This window comes from Lissotriton vulgaris, chromosome 6 (genome assembly GCF_964263255.1).
Source record: "Lissotriton vulgaris chromosome 6, aLisVul1.2, whole genome shotgun sequence".
NCBI lineage: Eukaryota > Metazoa > Chordata > Amphibia > Caudata > Salamandridae > Lissotriton > Lissotriton vulgaris.
Window position 1 is genome coordinate 435,428,692 of NC_141694.1, and position 19,012 is coordinate 435,447,703.

Genomic DNA, 19,012 nt, shown 5'->3' on the forward strand with positions numbered 1-19,012 from the left:
CCCTTGCTCAAGGGGCCGCTCCCCGATAGAGGAATCCCAAAAAAAAACAAAAAAATCAGACTATTCTGCATTCCTGCTGCACGACCGTGCAGCAGGAATGCAGAAAAGAGGCACCGGGGGGAAAGGCAAACCCTTTTCTGTCCCCCGGTGCCTCGCAAAGAAAGATTGTTGCAGCGAGATCGCTGTACGTACCTGTTTCCCCACCGAGGCGCAGCTTGGAAATGGCGGCCACCGGTGGGGAAACAGAAAGTAAACAAGTGCCGACGTCAGCGCGGCTCGCGCGCTGACGTCATCAGTGACGTTGGAGGGGGCGGGTGGGGGAGGCACGGGAAGGTCTTCCCCTGCCTCCCGCAGTAAAAAAAAAAAAATCGACGACACGCGGGTGGAGCTGCAGCCCTCCTCCCGCAGGTAGGCGCCATGACGGCCGGGAGCCGTCATCAGCACACGAGCGCTGTGTGCCATGACGGCTCCCGGCCGTCATCAGCATCGAAGGGGTTAATACTTGGAAGCTCTGTAAACCTGACGCCAGAGTTAGTACTGATAGGGTTATCCTCTGATAACATACCTGAAGAAAAGAAAAAGCTGATCTTTATTTGCACGTCTGTCTTTCATGCTTGTATTACTCAAGAATAGATAAGCCCAGACCCGCCATTATTCCATATTTGTAGAGCACGGCTCCTAGCTAAATATAATCTGGAACATGCCATTTATGCCACGAAAGATCGCACTAAAAGACTTGCAGGGGGAAGATATGGCCCCCGTGCAGCAATGGATTCAGGGGGAATTGGGGGGTTAGAAGGCAAGTCATCCTTGGTTCAATTTCATTTACCATTATTTGTATTTTGATCTCCTAATGAATTGTAATGTCTTATTTTCTGTTTTTCTAACACTGTTTTTGTATTGAGTACTGTCTGTATCTGACTCGCTTGCAATAAAAAAAATAATAAAAAAAAACACTTGTGTGCGCATGAGTGAATGGTTCCATCAAGCGCCACAGTGCTCGTGTGCAAAAGACAGAACTATTCGTCCTCTGCACGCGAGCACCAAATCCCTCTGCTGATCGCCTCATTTCACTTTCACTGCCTACATATTTGCTGGGCTATCTCAGCCCCCAAGCACCTAGGCAGACGGATACCATTGCGAAGATAGGAATTCCCCCTCCTTTCAAATGGTACCCTTCCCTAGTTGATTCCTGCTTGAGGATCGCCACAGGACGGTGATCCCCAAGCAGGGATCCACTTCATTAGGCACCAGGGAGGGGGGCGAGACCCATTGAGCAAGGGCTTTGCTCCTCCCATATCTTTTGGTCAGACCAGGCCCCCCCACAACCTGGGAGGGGTGGAGGCAGAAAGCCCACTAAGCCCTAGGGATTATTTTTTCTGTAAATTGGTGAGGGTTGCCCAGAATGGGCATGCCAATGCCCCCCCCCCTCCTCAATGGGCGCAGTCTTTCAGCCCACCTGGGTCATATGAAGCAATCCCCACCAATTTATCCCCGGGGCAGGTGGGCAGTAAGCCCACTAGACACCAGGGACTATTTTTATTTTGTGTAGGGGTGGGGCTGCCCAGAATGGGCATGTCTATGCCCCCATCCCCTCAAAAAAATGGCCAATCATTTTGGCCTCACCCCCTTTTTGGGGCAGATGGTGGTTATTACAGACCTACTCTTCCACCCAACCCCTCCTTCCCCGGTGGGGGCAGGAAGCCCACTAGGCACCAGGGATTTGTTTATGGGCATGTTGGGAGTGACTACGTAGTCAAAGGTCGCTCCCCCTTTTTTAGGCACATATTTTAGCCGTTTCTGCTCTACTTGGGGGCAGACAGTGATATTGTTAGGCTTGTCTGGCAGAAAACTACTAGATACCAGGAAAAGTGTGTGTGTGGGAGAGTTGGAGTTCATCTGATGGTCTGCATTGGCTGGCTGTGTGTGTACTGGCATTTAACTAGCTGTTTGAGTGGATTTGCACTTGGTTGGTGGTGTGTGTGGGCTAGCGCTTGGTGGGGGTGTGTGTAGACTGGCGCTTGCCTGGCGGTGTGCCTTGGTTTGTGCTCGGCTGGTGGTGTGAGTTGCCTGGCGGGCGGTGTGACCTGCGTGGATCCCTCTGCTAAATTTGGGATTTGCAGAGGTTTCTGGGTAGGAATACTTTGGGAGATCCACGCAAGCCACACCTCCTTGGACTTCCCCGGGTGTCTAGTTTTCAGAAATGACTGGGTTTGGCATGTTTCCCTAGATGCCCGCTGAGCCCGGGACCAAAAACACAGGCGACTTTTACAAAACAAAGTCTTTTTTGTGATACATCATTTTGAAGTGTCCACAGAATGTTTTGGGCCATTTCCTGTTGTGTCCATATAGGTGTGGCACCATTTTTAACGGGAGACTTGGGAGGATGCTGGATGGGGAGAGGTTCGTGGCTTCCTGCAGATTCCAGAACTTTCCATCATAGAAATGTGAGGAGAATGTTTTTTTTTTTTTAACAATGTTTCAGGTTTGCAAAGGAATCCGGGTCAGAGAACCTGGTGAGAGCCACACAAGTCACCCCATCCTGGATTCCCCTGGGTGTCTAGTTTTAAAAATTGTACAGGTTAGCTAGGTGCTAGCTGAGCTAGTGTCCCAATCCACACCTAGGCACATTGCAAAAAAAAAAAAAAGGTCAGTTTTTACAGTAAAAATGTGTTGTGTCCACTTTGCGCTTTGGGCTATTTCCTGTCGCGGGCACTAGGCCTACCCACACAAGTGAGTTACTATTTTTATCGGGAGACTTAGGAGAACATGGAACAGTAGAACAAGTGTTATTACCAATTGACTTTCTATACATTTCTGCGTTCCAAATTAAGACAATGTGTAAAAAAGAAATCCTATTAAAAATGCCTTCTAATTCACATGCCAAATTCGGAGATGTTCAAATAACCACTGCTTCCAAACTGTATATTTTGTTTTAATTTCGGAAATACATAGGTTTCTATGATACCTAATTTTCACTTTTTATATTTTGCCAAATTAATTGCCATTGCAAGGTGCAGCTCAGTTATTGGATCTGGTTATCTTTGGTTCTTGGTGAAACCTACAAGTCCTATATATCCCCGCGACCAGACCTTTCCCGCGGACGTAATGGTATATTGCTTTTAAAAATCTGCCATATTTATAATTTGTTACAGGTGAAAGCCTAAGCACAAATGGCTGTTTTTTTCAACTCTATTTCAATATTTATGTATTTCAACTGTTAGTTTCTGTGGGTTAGACTTGAAGGATTCACACAAATGACTCCTTGCTGAATTCAGACTTCTCAGAAATGTCTAACTTTCCGTGATCCATTATTTGTTTCACACCCATTTCTACCACTAATTGGAATGAGGTTGAAAGAACAAACAATAGGCTATGCCCCAGTAAAATGCCAAAACTGTGTAGAAAGTTTATTTTTCTGGCAAAAGTCTACCTGTTCCTGAAAGCTGGATGTTGATATCAGCACCTCAGTTTGTGGATACCATTTGCCAGGGGAAAAAAACCTCTTTATTCTGCAGCACTATTAGAATTGGTGGTCTCTGGTTGGCGCAAGTATTCACTTGTGACAAGCAGGGACCCTCTCCTCTAAGTCAGGGCGAAGGGTGACCCCTTAGAATTACCCTTGCTCACCCTCTAGGTGCGTGGCGTGAGCTGCCAAGGCTATTCTCCAGGCGTTGCTGAGTTAAGCATTTGTAACAACACACACAGTAAATGTACCAATCCCCCCACAAATGGACACCAGGCTGTAGATATATAAAAATACGTCTTCTTTATGTAAAAATATATATTCAGGTAAGACTTATCACAAGACCAATAATAACATTTTAGTTTAGCCACAAGGTTGTAAATAGACACGCGTTTCTTCTCAGTTACCGTTCAAAAATGTTCTTCTTAGTCTCTTTGACTCCTAAAACTGTTCTTAGTTCCCTAGTACCTTATGGGAGCTTGCTAGCCGCTTCGTAGCGCTACTGTGCGCTTCTCCCGGTGAGAACGGGCGACACCCTACCGCGTCTCACGCATCTAGCGTGAGCACGGGTACGACGTGTACCGCTCCTAGCTGCTGAAAACAAGGGTGCGAGCCGTACCCAGCTGGTGCGACACGTACGGCGGGGAGAGGAGGATTTCACAGCGCACTGGCGAACTCCACAGCGTGCACAGCTCCCAGTCCTTGGTGCACTCCGGCAATACGGGGCGTACTTGTCAAGCGCAGGGAAGGTGCAAGGTACAGTTCTCTTTGGGGGTACGAGGTGCACAGGTGATTCTAACTCGATCACGGGGAAATAAGAGCGTTGCGGGCCTGAGCCCGTTGGTGCTACCACTTACCTTAGGATGTCAGTTCTTTTCTCAGGCCGAGTCGTGCCTGGGCAGTGCGACTCGGTTCTCGGTGCTATTTCCCAAGAAGGCAGATGCGAGGCACACAGCCGCTCCCGGTCAGAGCGAGGCTGGCGTCCAAGGCGTCCGGGCTTCGGTGGGTCTGTCCTCTGGGTCTTTGGGGTCCGGCGGAGGCTTCAGGCGGGAGCGTGGGGGGCACACCAGCGAGCCTCCGATAGCGAGGTGATTCAGCGATTTCCCTCAGCGGGTGGAGCGGCTCGGCGGAGCGGGGCTCTCCCTCGGCGGGGATGGGGAAACTCAGTTGATTACGGCCTCGAGGAGGGGCTGGGGGGCACCAAGGTCACAGCAGCGAGCCTCCAAATTGTGAGGTGACACAGCGATTTCCCTCAGCAGGGGCGGGAGCGGCTCGGCGCTCTCCCTCGGCGGGAATGGGGAAACACAGTTGGTCACTGCCTCGAGGAGGGGCTGGGGGCACCAGGGTCACTGCTCCGGCGGGAGCAGAAATCTTCACAATTACCGGCAGACAAGCAGAGAGCAGGTTGAGCCAGATGATCCTGTGGCTCAGGTCAGGGGGCAAGCTCAGTCAAGCCCTTGGAGAAAGTTTCTAGCACAAATCAGCAAAGTCTTTTCAGCAAGTCTTTTCCTCTCCTTCCTCAGCAAAGCAAGCAGCAGGCCAGTCCTTCCAGCGTCTTCCCCTTCTAGTTTGGCAGAGGTTCTTTGTGGGAAACAGGATTCTGATTTACAAGGAGAAGGGCTACTACTTTTATACATCATTTTCTTTGTTCTTGCAGGCCAGGGGGACCTCAGCATAACTTCTTTCAGCCTCTGAGCACTTTGTTGGGTGTACTCTGGTCTCTTCTTTCAGTGTAAGGGACAGGCACATCAGATGCTCCACAGGAGGTGGAGCCAGCATTGTGTGGACAGGGGCAGCCAGGAGTACCTTGTTAACAGTGCTTCTCCCTTCCTGGGCCAGGTGTCGGGCTGAGTCATCAGCCGCTCCCCAGGGGGCGAAGCCAGCATTGTGGTGGTAGAGCACAGCCCTATTCAGAGTCCAGGGGCACTCCCACCTCGCACCACTTGCATTCACCACCTCTCATCCACCAGCCCTGTCACTCACATAACCCAGACAGTCAGATACACATCCGAGCAGAGGCGGGCTGAAATGGTCAGGCAAGCAAATGCTAGCTTTCTAAAAGTAGCATTTGCAAACACAGGATATTAAAATTAACTTTACTAAAAGATGTATTTTGTTATTCTGAGTTCAGGCATACTAAACTTGACTTTCTACCATGTTCCCTGAGCCTGCTGGGATTATAGAGTGTAATAATTCCAGCAGCCCATCTTGGCCTAAGAGAACAGGTAGCCTAACAATAGTGAAAAACGAAATTGGCTGTAATTCACTATTAGGACATGCCACACACATCAGGGCTTGTCCTACCTTACACTTACAATGCACCCTGCCATAGGGCCTACCATAGGGGTGACTAATATGAAGTTAAGGGAAGGTTTAGAGGCTGGCAAGTGTGCACGTGCCCAGCCAGCATGACAGACTTGCACGCAGGTTCTGCAATGGCAGACCCTAGACACATTTTAAAGGGCTGCTTCTGTGGGTGGCGCAACCAGCGCTGCAGGCCCACTAGCAGTATTGGCATTTACAAGCCCTGGCACTCCTGGTTCACTTTACTGGGGACTGACAGTAAATCCAATGAACCAATCATGGAAATCAATCACATATACATTTTGCACAGGGAGAGCATATGCACTTTAGCACTAGTCCGCAGTGGTAAAGTGCCCAGAGTCATTAAACCAACAAAAACAGGTCAGAGAGAATATTACAGGAAGGCAAAAAGTTCAAGGATGACCCTGCCCAGAGGTCCAAGTCCAACAAGCACTTATTCCCCACTTTTACCACAAAAAAAAATGTTGCTGTATTTTGGCTACTTTCCCGGTCCCCTCCAAAGGAGTCCACAAACCCTGGGTACCTTTATGATCCTCAGGATGCTGGAAGAAAAGGATGCAAATTTGGCATGGATACCTTATGTGGACAAAATGTTACTGGGGCCTAAGCGTGAACTACCCCAAATACTCAAGAAAAGGCTTAACACAGTGGGGGGGGGGGTTGGGGGGGGGGTGGAGGTCTTGTAGCGAAGGGGTTAATATCTAGGTCTTTTTTGATGTATGATTTGTTCATCCTGTTGTATTGTAAGAATGTGAAATTTCCGGCAGGTGGTTGATTTGTATTATGATCATTTTGGGATACATATTTGTTCTTTTGTCTTCGTGAGAACTTGGTTGAAGATAATGTTCTTCCAGTTACACACCTTCTCTATTGAGTTTATTGGTGCAGCTATGGTTTTTGTAAAGTTGTCCTCCTGTTGTCCATGAAGAGCTTTTTTCATTGTCAGTATGCTGCCACGTGAGACATAAAATTGGTTAGAGTTCTTATTAAAATATTATTGGTTCTTCAGCATGAGGATATGGTCACGCCATGAGATGAGCAATTTCTGTGATGTGCATTAGCTTTGGATTGCAGAAGATATTGGCAATTGTGTATCCAACTGTGTGAGTCAGCTCAGAGATGATTTGGAAGAGATTGAGGGTGGCTATTCCCATGTGATGATACTAGGTAGTTGCAAAAAGAACAATTGAGGGACAAAATGCAGATACTAGGTAGTGGCGTTTTTGGTTCTTGAGCCCAAATGTTTGGCAGTACTTGATGGCAAGGTCTGATATGGTGTCTAGAAAAGAGTATGTGAATACACCATTTTTTTATGGAGGTCAATATAGTAGTAGAAATGTAGATGAGAACACTAGGGTAGGGTTGTATCTAGTCAGTAAGGAGTCCCATCCAAATGTTCGTATATCTTCCATTTTAGTTATGGTTATGTCTTCCTTGAACATCACTTCTAGAATTGTTGCATGAAGTGTTTCGTAAGGTCTGTTTTTTCAAGCTAAGGGGGATCTTTTTCTTTTTTTATTTTGCTCTTCAAAATTTCCTTCACCCAGGACTCTTATTTATTCCTGCTATTCGCCATCACCGCGACTACTGCATGGGAAGTAGGAAATCAAGGCAGAGGACGCCACCATCTCATTTTCACATAGTTTGTTGTCTCAAATATTCCGTGTTGGTTATTCAATCAAAACCTGACTTTCGTTTTCCCCACTGCCACTGTTTACAATAGGGAATGGCTTCCAGCAGAGTTCTTATGTGGACGTCCCAGAAACCAGTTCTTGAGCTTAATGGAGTCATTTGTTTTGGAGCTATCTGTTGCTATGAAGCACTAGTCTCATGGGGTACCATGAAGTTCACCTATTTGAATCTCAGCAAGAAAGAAGGCCACCACGACTGTATGGTCGGTCCCTAGCAGTACCACAATCTTCATCTTTGACCAGAAGCTGGATTATATTCTCCCAGGCTTGATGTGGTTTTCCATCCCTTAGTTGCCTCCAGTCACTCCTAACTCTGCTTGTAGAGTTTCACTTTTATATTTTATTTGTTCCACGCTGGTTCCAAGCCAGCCAGGGAGAGCCAATGATTTGGTCCTGATCTCCATTTGGCCTTTTGCAGTAAAACTCCATGGTGACAACGCCCTCGCCACAATGTGCGAACCAAGTCTCAAAAAAGTATCATTGTATCCTATCTCCTCACCTCACCATAGGGAGGGCACATTGCTCAGTAGTGTTTCCTTTCTTTTAGGATCGTCGTGAGTTGCAGTTTTAGGTTTCCTCTCCAGCCCAACTATATCTAGCACTTCCGGTTTCCTTAACCCTTTCGATGCTGATGACGAGCTCAGCTCGTCATCACCCACGGGTGTCGTGTGCTGATGACGAGCTGAGCTCGTCATGGAAACAGCAAAATGGTAATTCCCAGCACAGGAGGGGGAAAACGCCTAGCAGCCAAGGTGTTAAACAGATTGAGCCTCCATCATGCTTTAGCCCTTAAAGCGAGACCTTGGCTTTGTGGCCCACTCCTCCACTTGACGCATGCCGTCCGATCTGCTTTTCCTCTCAGTTGCTTCCCCATTGTCATTTGTCGCACAGCAGTTATAATAAATGCTTTAACTTTTCGCTAGTGATTCCTGCTTCACAGTCTGAAGACCGAATAATATCCTTCCTACATGGTTACAGGTAAGCCAACTTATTTTTAGACTTTTGAGAGACACTTGAAAATATTGTGCTGCAGACAGGATTCAACAAAGGTTTAATTTGAATTAAATGAAATAATCTTCTAAAGTGTCTTTTTTGTGCATACTCTATTAAACTGCAGTATGTCCAACCCACTGGCACAGACCTCTCACTGGTATTAACACGCTTTCGTTTGGTTTTTACTATAGGCTGGTCGAATGGATGAACAGCTGCCCAAGCAAATCCCTTTCACGATCCTCTCCGGGGACAAAGGATTTCTGGAGTTAGAGAGTCAGTTCAATAAGACCCTGCGGCCTGCACGTGTGTTGAACCCTCACCACATCGACGGGGAACTGATGTGCGCATTGCTAAACAGCATAGCCGATACAGTTAAAGGTAGAGAACGGTGGCAAGGCAACCGCTGAATGCAGCCTATTCCAGACTCGAGTAAATAGAATCGGGGCTTTCTCATTTCTGATTAAAGTCTGATATTTACAAAATATAAACTGTTGATTTAAATCAAATTTGTCGTAAAACGTTTTTTTTCCAACGCAATTTAGTGAAAATGGGCGTACAATGTCTCTCAAAGTGTCGTTTTATTAGAAATATGTGTTGTCACATTTCAGCCCTTTTTGTTTCTGTTTGGTGGGCCCAGTTTTAATTGAAAGACATTGAGTTACTTTTTGTTGGTTTTTTTGTTTGTTTTAAATGGCATTACCCAAACTCCACGTGCATGTTTTCACTATACCAGTGGAACCAAGCTACACCTGTCTGAATTGCCCCAATCCTTGCGAAACAGATCTTAGGTTGTTTGTTTTCTGGCTCAGGGAGGACCTGGCTTTGCAGTTCGGGCTGGACTGTTTCTGTTGGAGCAGGGTCAAGCCTGGTGTGCATATAGCTGTGACCAAATGGAGATGGCAGATGGCCAAAAGTACGATAGGTTGAAATGCCCCCTGAGCAATTGGCAGTTATTGCATAGCTACCAAATTTACAGATTGCTTATGTGTGACATTTCCATGTTTCCAGTGTGTGACATTTCAGTGCTGTCAGTGACACATTGAGTGACATTTCACCAACAGTAGATCTAAGTAGTTATGGATATGCAGTGAGATAGATTTCGAAAAAGATTCCCTTCTCTGTAATATAATGGATTAGAAACCGTTTTAAAACAGCTGCATTGCTTCAGAAGGTCATATTCACATAGCTCTCAAGTATCCTGTGTCTACGTGTGAGTAGCTCATCCAGTTCAAGTTTTTTCCTTTTGTATCCTGCGAATGTGCATGAGTTTATCCCATTGTAAAAATAGAACTACAAATCCGAGAATACAAAGGATAACCCTGACTGTATGAGGTACTCACCCGGGAAGTTCAAGAGCGCTGGATGATAATTCACAAGCTGCAACAGAAATATAATAGCACCTTAATAAACCATATACCAGTCTTTTGGGGGCAGTAATTTAGCTTATTAAATTTGTGCTTTATCCCTGGTTTATGCTTCATTAAATTAAACTGACTATTAAGAACACTGATATCCAATAGAGGGTATGTATGGAATCTCTGACACAACCACCAAAGACAGCAGTGGAGATCTGCGAAAAAACATCTGATCTATCCACACAGGGAAGACCTGCCCCAAATCATGGAAGATAACCCCAGGTGTCCAAATAAAGCCAGTGAGTGACAACTAAAATGAATAATAGAACTACATCAGCAATTATGAGGTGTTTCAGCATTACCATCTGTCCCAGGTAATGTTTGACTGCCCCAGACAGTTCTTCAAGCTTTATCTTATAATGGGGAAAGTCAGGAGCAGACTGGTATGCCTCAAGTAACCCTGCCACCTTAACAATATAATACTTCTGAGGGCAGCCCCAGTAAGTTTGTAGAAATATTCCTTGGCTTCAGCACAGTAATCCGTTCACGGCTCCATTCCTCCTTGGAGAGGGCTTACTCCAAGCGCCAGTGATGCGCAGTGTTCCTCTTGGCAATCAGTATTCCCACAGCCCCCAAAGCCTTGTGCCCCTTAGACCGCCTGCTCATCCATCATTCCCAGAAGCTCATCATAGAGTTGGGTGTCACCCTTTTGCCAATAACACAAGTAAGTGTGCTGTGGAATTTGTACAAATAACGTTGTATAACGCTGCACTCCAAGATCTGTGGATCAAGGTACTCCATTCCACCCCACATCTCAGATAGTTAGGTATTATCTTACTTTTCATTGCACTTAGTTGGTGGGACAATAGGAAATTCTGTGGAAATATTTCAGATGGATAAGTCGAAGTCGCATAGATATTCCATGGACCCATCCTTGCCTCATTTCAATCAGAATCCGAGAGAGGGCTCACATCCTGCATTCACCTTTCCTTGAAGTGTGTCACAATTGTAGGTATCTGTAGAACTGTGAGCAGCGTAGTAAAATGCCTCTGTCAATTGTGCAATGGATCTAACACAGTCCCCCTCCCACACATTTCCCAGCCTCGAGACACCAAAAAGGTCCCAAGAGCAAAAGCCCCTCTGGAATCTCATCAGTCAAAGTACTGTCCCATCCTGTCCTGCCAACAAAGTATTGTGGTTCTTGTAGCAGGGTAAATTTCTGGAAATCTCCCTGTGCCATACCGTTGTACACATTCTATTGCTAAGCAAACACTAGCATCATCACGATCTGCAAAAAGCCAAGTTGAATAGATCATTAATATAGTTTGATGTCTGCTAGTCGCAGTCCCTTCATATGGGTACAGCACACATATCTTAAAGTCAGTACAAGGTTGTGTGTCAGCCCTTAATAAGTTAGTGATTGCTGCTTGTAGGGTCGGAAAGAACCTGGTGGTTTATGATATGTGTAAATTTGCAGGCATGGAGGAGACAAGGAAGGGAGATCATCTTGAACAAGGCATCTCTTCTGGCTAAATTACTGGGAAGAGAGTTCTGGGCCTCCATGTCATAATTAATTTGTTGAAATAATATGACCATATTTAAATCCCAGGTCACCATTCCAGTTTTAGTTATGTGTATCCAAGTATTTGAAGTGGTCACCCACCCTCTGTAAATTAACCAGTCCCAGACGATCCCCATGGTTGTCCGACACCGGCATTTACATTGAACTTTTCCAATTTGCTACCAAGCTAGCTATCTCACCATATATGTGCAGTATATGCATCTGTCTGGGCATAGAGACTGCCAGGTTCTAACCATCTATTAAGATCTCTTTAGCATATAATGAAGTTCTTTCCACTGCATGCTCCAACTAAATTGGCTTAATAGTGCATCCCTACGGATCCACTCTGCAAGTGGTTCAATCATCAGTGTAAAAAGCAGGGGCAAGAGTCCAGCCTCGTGCCCCATCTAACTTCAAAGAGGATAGAAAGGATGCTATTCACCGAAACCTGCACCTATGGGTCTATATAGGATCCGGACATATCGGCCTCAATCAATCAGTCAGGGAATTGTAAGTGCGCTACTCACCCGTGAGGATCTCAAGGCGCTCAGAGTGGGGGGGAGAGGTGGGGGGGGGCGCAGATCTGTTTATCTGAAGAGCCAGGTCTTGAGAGTCTTCCTGTAGGTGTTCAAGCAGGGGGCGCATCTTATATCGGCTGGTAGCTCGTTCCATATCTTTGCTTTGCTTTGTTATGAACGTGATGTTGATGGTGTGTTATAGTTCGGGTGTGATGGTTTCCTGTGGTAGATTTGAGGGGGCAGGGGTCGGTGGGGGCCCCTGAGTGAATGGTTTTTATGGTGGAGGCGGTGTCTTCCGCCGTGATCGGTGTCCAGTTGGAGACGGTGGGCTGGCTGCTGTTTCTGCGGGGCGGGGTCCGTCTGTGGCACCTGGTGGATGGTTGATGAAGTTGTCGTAGAGGTTTTTGATCTTGAGGTGGAAATAAGTTCCAAGCTTGTCGCAGAGGTCTTGGGATGGGGTGATGTCTGCGGCTTTGCTGCGTGGGTTGGTGAATTCTTGAATGACACTGAAAAGTTCCTTGGAGTTGGTGGAGTTGGCCAGGATTTTGTTGTGGATGAAGTTCCTCTTTGTGGCTTTGATCTGCTTGTGGTAATCCGTCATGGCATTCTTGTATGTGGTGTGGTTTTCGGTTGTCTTGGTGTTTTTCCAGTACTACTCCCGGTGTCTGCAGGTGCGTCTTGCTTCTTGGAGAGCGGTGGTGAACAAGGTGGCTTTCCTGGGGCGTTGCGGGCGAGCTCATCTGCGCAGTTGGCGATCCAGGTGTGGAGTTCTCTGGCTGTGTCATTTGCGTTGGGTGCCCATGTGTGGTTGTCTCGGGTGAGGGTGGAGTTAAGTTGCTCATTGGTAATCCTGCTCCAGTTCCTTCTTGGTGGGCGTTGGGCTGGTTTGGGTGCCTTGGGTTTGTTGATGGCGAAGTGTACGCATTGGTGGTCAGTTCATGGTGGCTGGGTTGTGTGGCTGAATTGGATGCTGTTTCCTGCCGCGGAAATGGGGTCGAGGGTGTGTACTGCTCTGTGGGTGGGTGTGTTGACGTGTTTAAGTTCGATGTTGGCAAGGTTGTCACGAAGTATAGTGGAGTTTGGGTCGCTGGGGTTGTCGAGGTGGAAGTTCAGGTCTCCAATGAGTATGTAGTTTGTTGAGGCGAAGGCGTGTGGTGCGATGAAGTCGGTGATGGTGGTGGCGAAGCGTGTTTGGGGACCGGGGGGTCTGTAGATGAGTGTTCCTCGGAGTGTGGCTTTGGGGGTTGGTCTGGATCTGGAAGTGCAGGTGTTCGGTGGAGGGGAAGGTTTCGCTGGAGGTAGTAAGGCAGAGGGTGCTCTTGTGGGCGATGGCAAGATCCCCTCCTGGGTGGTTGGAGCGGTCTTTCCTCTGGATCTTGTATCTGTCTGGGATTGCGGTGCTGACAGCGGTGGAGGATGGGTTGGTCCAGGTCTCTGTGAAGAAGGTGATGTCAGGCGAGATAGTCGAGTAGGTTCCAGATTTCCATGGCGTGTTTGTGTACGGAGCGTACGTTGAGAAGGATGCATTTTCGGGTGTTGCCGGTGCTGGCGTCGGCGGTGTTGGAGGCTGGGGTGGCAGTGAGGGTCTGGCGGCAGTGGAGGCAGGAGAACTGCCCGTGGGTCGTGTTTGGCGAGGCCTGTTGGCATTCTCTAAGTCTTCCAGGGTTGAGTGCGTGGAGGGTGGTGGTGTCGTAGTGATGGGTAGTGGGAGGTCCAGGGTTCCTGGCGCTGGCCGCGGACGGGCGCAGACGGGCTTGCCTTTGGCGCGACTGCACAGCAGCCGCCATTAAGTAGGGGAGGTGAGAGGCAGGAGAGGCTGGTAGGAGCGAGCGGGGTAATTCGGGGGGGGGGGGAACAGGCAGGCACAAGAAAATGAAAACAGTGGTGGAATTAGAGCAAGGCACAGATGGGCACAAGAACAGTGGCACAACAGAGAAAATTAAGAAAAAAAATGTCTGAGAAAGGGTACGGTGGTTGCAGGTAGTCTGGTCCCAGTTGGAGCTGGCAGCATGTGCAGGAGTGGGCAGCAGCCTCTAACCTCCCAAGGAGGAGATCGGGTTCTGGAGGCAGGAGACGGCACAGCGAAGGTGCGGGGAGAGAGTGACCTAGACCCCTGAAAAGAGAACCAACATTCATACCTTTCAACATCTGAAAAATAAAAAGCCAGTGCACTCGATTAAAGGCATTTTCAAAGTCTACCAAGGCCATGTGTTCCTAAGATGTACTCTAAACAAGCATGTTCATTATTTAGCCTTCAAAAGCAGTGGCGTATATGGGTTCTGCCATGAATCCATACGATTATCCACTTGATATTAGCCCTATCTATCCAATCCTGGTACTGTCTTGGCTAACTGCACAGTGTTATTTTCCTCTTTACTACAAGAGATCAACAATGCAGTGGCTCAAAATTCAAGATAAAAAAACACAAAGCAATCTCTCCAACTGCCTCCAGGCTGCACTTTCATACTGTGGTAGTTAAACATTCCACTTCCCCACTGCACTTAATGCCTATTGTCAAAACATTTCAACTATCAGAACCCTTCAGGAGGCCACATTTGTAATCCTGTACACACAGAAATTGGACTCAAACAGGTAAAGGTTACATCTAAATCTAACTTAGTACCAGCTGTAGCCTTGTTGGTCCCAAGTAAAAGTGTTTTATCTGGTTCTGCCCGGTTCCTAAGGTTGTCCGTCAACCTTCACTATTCATTCGGACTGAAATCAGATCCCCATTCAGGTAAGGATAAGCGAAAATCCTGTTCATGTTCGCTATGATGCTCCTAGTTTTTGTTTGCCTTCCTTCTCAACAGCTGTTCAACCATCATCCACATTAGTATTATGCCATGGAAATGTGCTAAGAGGTTGTTGATTCACAGGAAGAAAGCAAGACCTATTCGTATGGTGGAACGCTTACACTGTTGAAGTTTATTTTCATTGTTTTGAAGTCAGAAGAGGGAAAACATAACATTAAGCCAATTTGCAGTGAGGTCTACATTTATAATATCGATGATTAGTCACCTGTTTAGGGGTTTGTTGGGCTAAAATAGATGTTCAGTAGCTCAAAGGAGTAGAAGGATTTCCTGGTATTTAAATTGGTGTTCCCTCAGTCTTAAGTATCTGTACCAACCTGTGTGTGGATATATGTGCGCGCACACACAGACTTCTCTCCAGCTTTCTAGGTCATCTCTCAATTTAGGGCCACCTGTCTGATACTATCTTGCCTGTTCTGATGCGTGCTAGAAATTTTAGTTTTAAGTATGGCAGGCATAGCCACTACAGTACTGTTATAAAAAATAGACTTTTCCAGCACATGGAACACAGAGTTACGTTCTGCTGGATCAAATGCCTTCTCTGTGTTTAGAGAGGCAACTACACATTACGTTTCTACAGATATTTCTAGAAAGGATTTCACAAATACAAAGATACACAAATTACATGTAGCATTGCATCATGGGAGGAACCCCCAACTGGTCAGAGTGTGTTAGGTCTGAAATTACAGTAAATAATCTTCACTCTAAACTTCCACTATGGATCTCAGTGTCAACATGTTTCATTAAGAAAGGATGGTAAGACCTGAAGTCTGCAGATCCTTATATGGCTTAGAAACCTCTACAATTATAGCTGTTCTTATGGAATGAAGGAGCCAGTTTTATCTGTTAAATGTTTGTTTCAGTATTCTGTGGTATGTCTGATAGAACTATCGTTGGAGCTCATGTATGGTTTCCATTTTAATGTTTTCCTCAGTTTTGTATCCCTTATTCAGTTTTCCCTCTTTGTCCTTTAATTTTTCTTTATTTTTAACGTTACCTGCTTTCTTTCGTGCCGTTTTTGCTCCTACAGCTGCTGTTCCCGTGGCCGCTCCCACTAGTTTCCTGTGCCGCTTCCTAGACCTCCCGCCCGACCCCTACTTAGTGGCGTGCACTGCACTGGACTGAGCAAGACCTTTGACCTTCTGGTCAGGATTCTGCTCCCACAGCTCCACCATAAGTGCCCTGCTTAGCCAGGGCCGCGGACCTCGGTTCGAGGCCCTGTGCCTCTCTCTTGGACTGCCTCGCTTCTAGCCGGCCTCTCTGCTTCTTGCGTGCCTGACTGCCTCCTCTCGGTCCCTGGTTTCCCTTTTTCTGTTTTCCTCACACTTGTATACCAAATTCAGTTTTCCCTCCTTTTCCTTTATTTTTCTTTCTTTCTTTTTTATTTTCCCCGCTTTCTTTTGTGCCGTTTTTGCTCCCGCTGCTGCTGTCCCCGCGGACCTTCCCACTCCTGCGTGTTTCCTGCTCCTGCACCCCCCTCCCAACTATCCCACCCTCCCCCGACCCCCATTTAATGGCAGCCACGCCGAAGGCAAGCCCATCTGTGCCCGTACCTGACCGATCAGCACCAGGAACCCTGGTCCTCCGACCTACCAGAAATACAGCTCCTCGGGTCTCTACACACTGAAAGTTGACAAGAAAAAACTGCGAACTCTCGACACCCATTGCCCCTTCACCTGCCGACACTCCTTCACCAAGACCCAGGACCCACCTCCTGCAACATCTCTATTGCACCCTGCATTGCATCTTCCTAAACGTCCGCTCCCTCCACAGACTAGCCGCGGAAATCAGAGACCTCGACAGCGCCTCCTCTGACGTCTCCTTCCTCACCGAAACCAGGACGAACGCTGCCTTGGGCCCAGACATCTCAATCCCATCCCCGAAGAATCCAAAATTTCCCGGAAGGACCGCCCCAACCGCCACGGTGGAGGCATCACCATCCCCCACAAGCTCAACCTTCGATTGAGCACCTACACTGACGGACCCACAGACCTGATGGAACACCTCCACGTCAAGCTACTGACCATCCCGTCCCCCACCCTCCGAGGCACCCTCATCTACAGACCCCCGGACCCAGCGCACCTTCCTCTGACTCCATCATAGACATGTAAATGTAAATTGATACTTGTATAGCGCACTACTCACCCGCAAGGGTCTCCAGGCGCTTGTACGAATACCGCTGTGTAACCCATCCTGGCTTTCCCTGTGAAGCGTCCACTCCTGGGCACCCCCAAGGTGGAGGCCAGGCATCCTTAGTGTTGTGGGGGCCGTTGTGGAGATTAAGCAAGCTATTGCCCAGAGTCTCAGAGTGGGACTCCATGATTGGAATAGGCACCGAGGTGAGAATTATCAGGTCCGTGGAATTTTTGAGCCCAAGACCCGCCGAGGCGGGGAATTGAACCCTGGTCCCCCGCTAGACCTCTGCATCAGGGTCTGCCGCTCTAATCATTGAGCCACACTTCTCCATACCATACCACAGACATCATACCTCGCATGCCATTACCTCCAACGACTACACCTTGCTGGGAAACCTCAACTTCCTCCTCGACAACCGCCAAGACCCCAACTCCACCTTCCTCTTGGACAACCTCCACAACATCGGACTCAAACTGATCGTACCAGACCCAATGCACTCAGCAGGACACACCCTCGACCCCATCTTCACAGCAGGAAACTCCAGCACCTTCAGCCACACCTCCAAACTCCCTTGGACGGACCAACGTTGCGTCCACTTCACCTTCAAAACCAACATCTCCCACATACGTCCACGCCAGCTCCAATGCAGGAATTTGAACAAGATGTCCGATGACCAGCTCGCCGCCGCACTCAGCAGCTCCACTCCCACCCCCATAGATGATTACCCTACCACCGCCGCCCGCACCCTACACTACTGTATATCCGACTGCGCCAACACCATTGCCTCCCTCAGGAAAGCCTCCAACCCTCACGCCAAGAAAGCCAGCTGGTTCTCCACCGAACTCAGGGAATCTAGATGCACCAGCAGACCTCGACAACTTCAAAGCAGCCACCAACGCCCACCACAAACTCATCAGATACCCAAGGAAGAAAGCACTCCAGGACAGAATCTCCACACACACAACAGCAAGGAACTCTTCGGCATCATCAAAGATCCCCTCCCAGGACCTCTGTGACAGACTCAGCACCTTCTTCCACCACAAAATCAAGTCCATATCTGACAACTTTGATGACGACAACCTCCACGAGGAACCCTCTCCCACACCACGCAGCAGACACTGGACAGCTGGACTGCACTCCGCATGGAAGACAGCATAAAGACTATGAAGACCACCCACTCCGGGGCCCCCACAGACCGCTGCCCCCATCACATCTACCACAGAGCTGCAGACATCATTGCCCCCGAACTTCGAAGGATCATTAACCCCTGCTTCGAGATCGCCTCTTTCCCAAACTACTGGAAACACACCAAGATCAACCCTCTCCTGAAAAAACCCTCGGTGGGCCCCACCAACCTCAAGCACTTCAGACCAATCTCCTTACTACCGTACCCGGCGAAAGTCATGGAAAAAGCCCTCAACACTCAACTTGCCTGCTTCTTAGAAGAAAACAACGTCCTCGACTCCTCCCAATCAGGCTTCAGGAAGAACCTCAGCCCTGAAACTGCGCTTCTCGGTGCAACAGACGACATTGGCTCCCTCCTCAAGAGAGAGACTATGGCCCTCATCCTCCTGGACCTCTCCGCGGCCTTTAACACAGTCTCTCATCGTATCCTAGCCCGCAGACTCCCCGATGTGGGAATCCGGAACAAGGCCCTCGACTGGATCTGCTCATTCTTCTCCGGTAGAACGCACCGGGTCAGACTCCTTCTTTTCTTCTCGGAACCCACACCGACCACCTGCAGAGTCCCCCGAGGATCCTCCATCAGCCCGACCATGTTATTGTTATTGTTATTTTTGATTTGTAGCGCGCTCAATCACCTACAGGCCTCTAAGCGCTCGGGAATCGATGGTAAAACAACAACTTTGACAATACAGAAGGCATCCACTAGCCTAAGTGGCTCACAGGGCTCTCCTAAATAGCAACGTTTTCAACCCCTTTCTGAAGCGTAGGAGGTTTCCTTCCTTACGTAGTGGCTCAGGTAATGTGTTCCATATGTTCAACATCTACATGGCCCGCTCGCATCCATCATCAGATAACAAGGACTCTTTATCATACGCAGACGACGCCCAATCCTCTCCTTATCCAACGAACCCAACATCTTCAAATACAACTTTAGAGATGGAATTGAAGCAGTCACCAGGTAGATGAAGAACA

At 48.0% G+C, this 19,012-nt stretch overlaps 1 protein-coding gene across 1 annotated transcript in view; it reads left to right on the plus strand.

The window, feature by feature from the left end:
• The window catches only part of ZNF451 (zinc finger protein 451), an 837,322-nt gene that overhangs the window by 708,923 nt on the left and 109,387 nt on the right, over positions 1–19,012 (plus strand). The window contains exon 12 of the mRNA XM_086926452.1: positions 8,667–8,853. Coding sequence (XP_086782578.1) covers positions 8,667–8,853 — 187 coding nt within the window. The remainder of the gene's footprint in view (positions 1–8,666; positions 8,854–19,012) is intronic.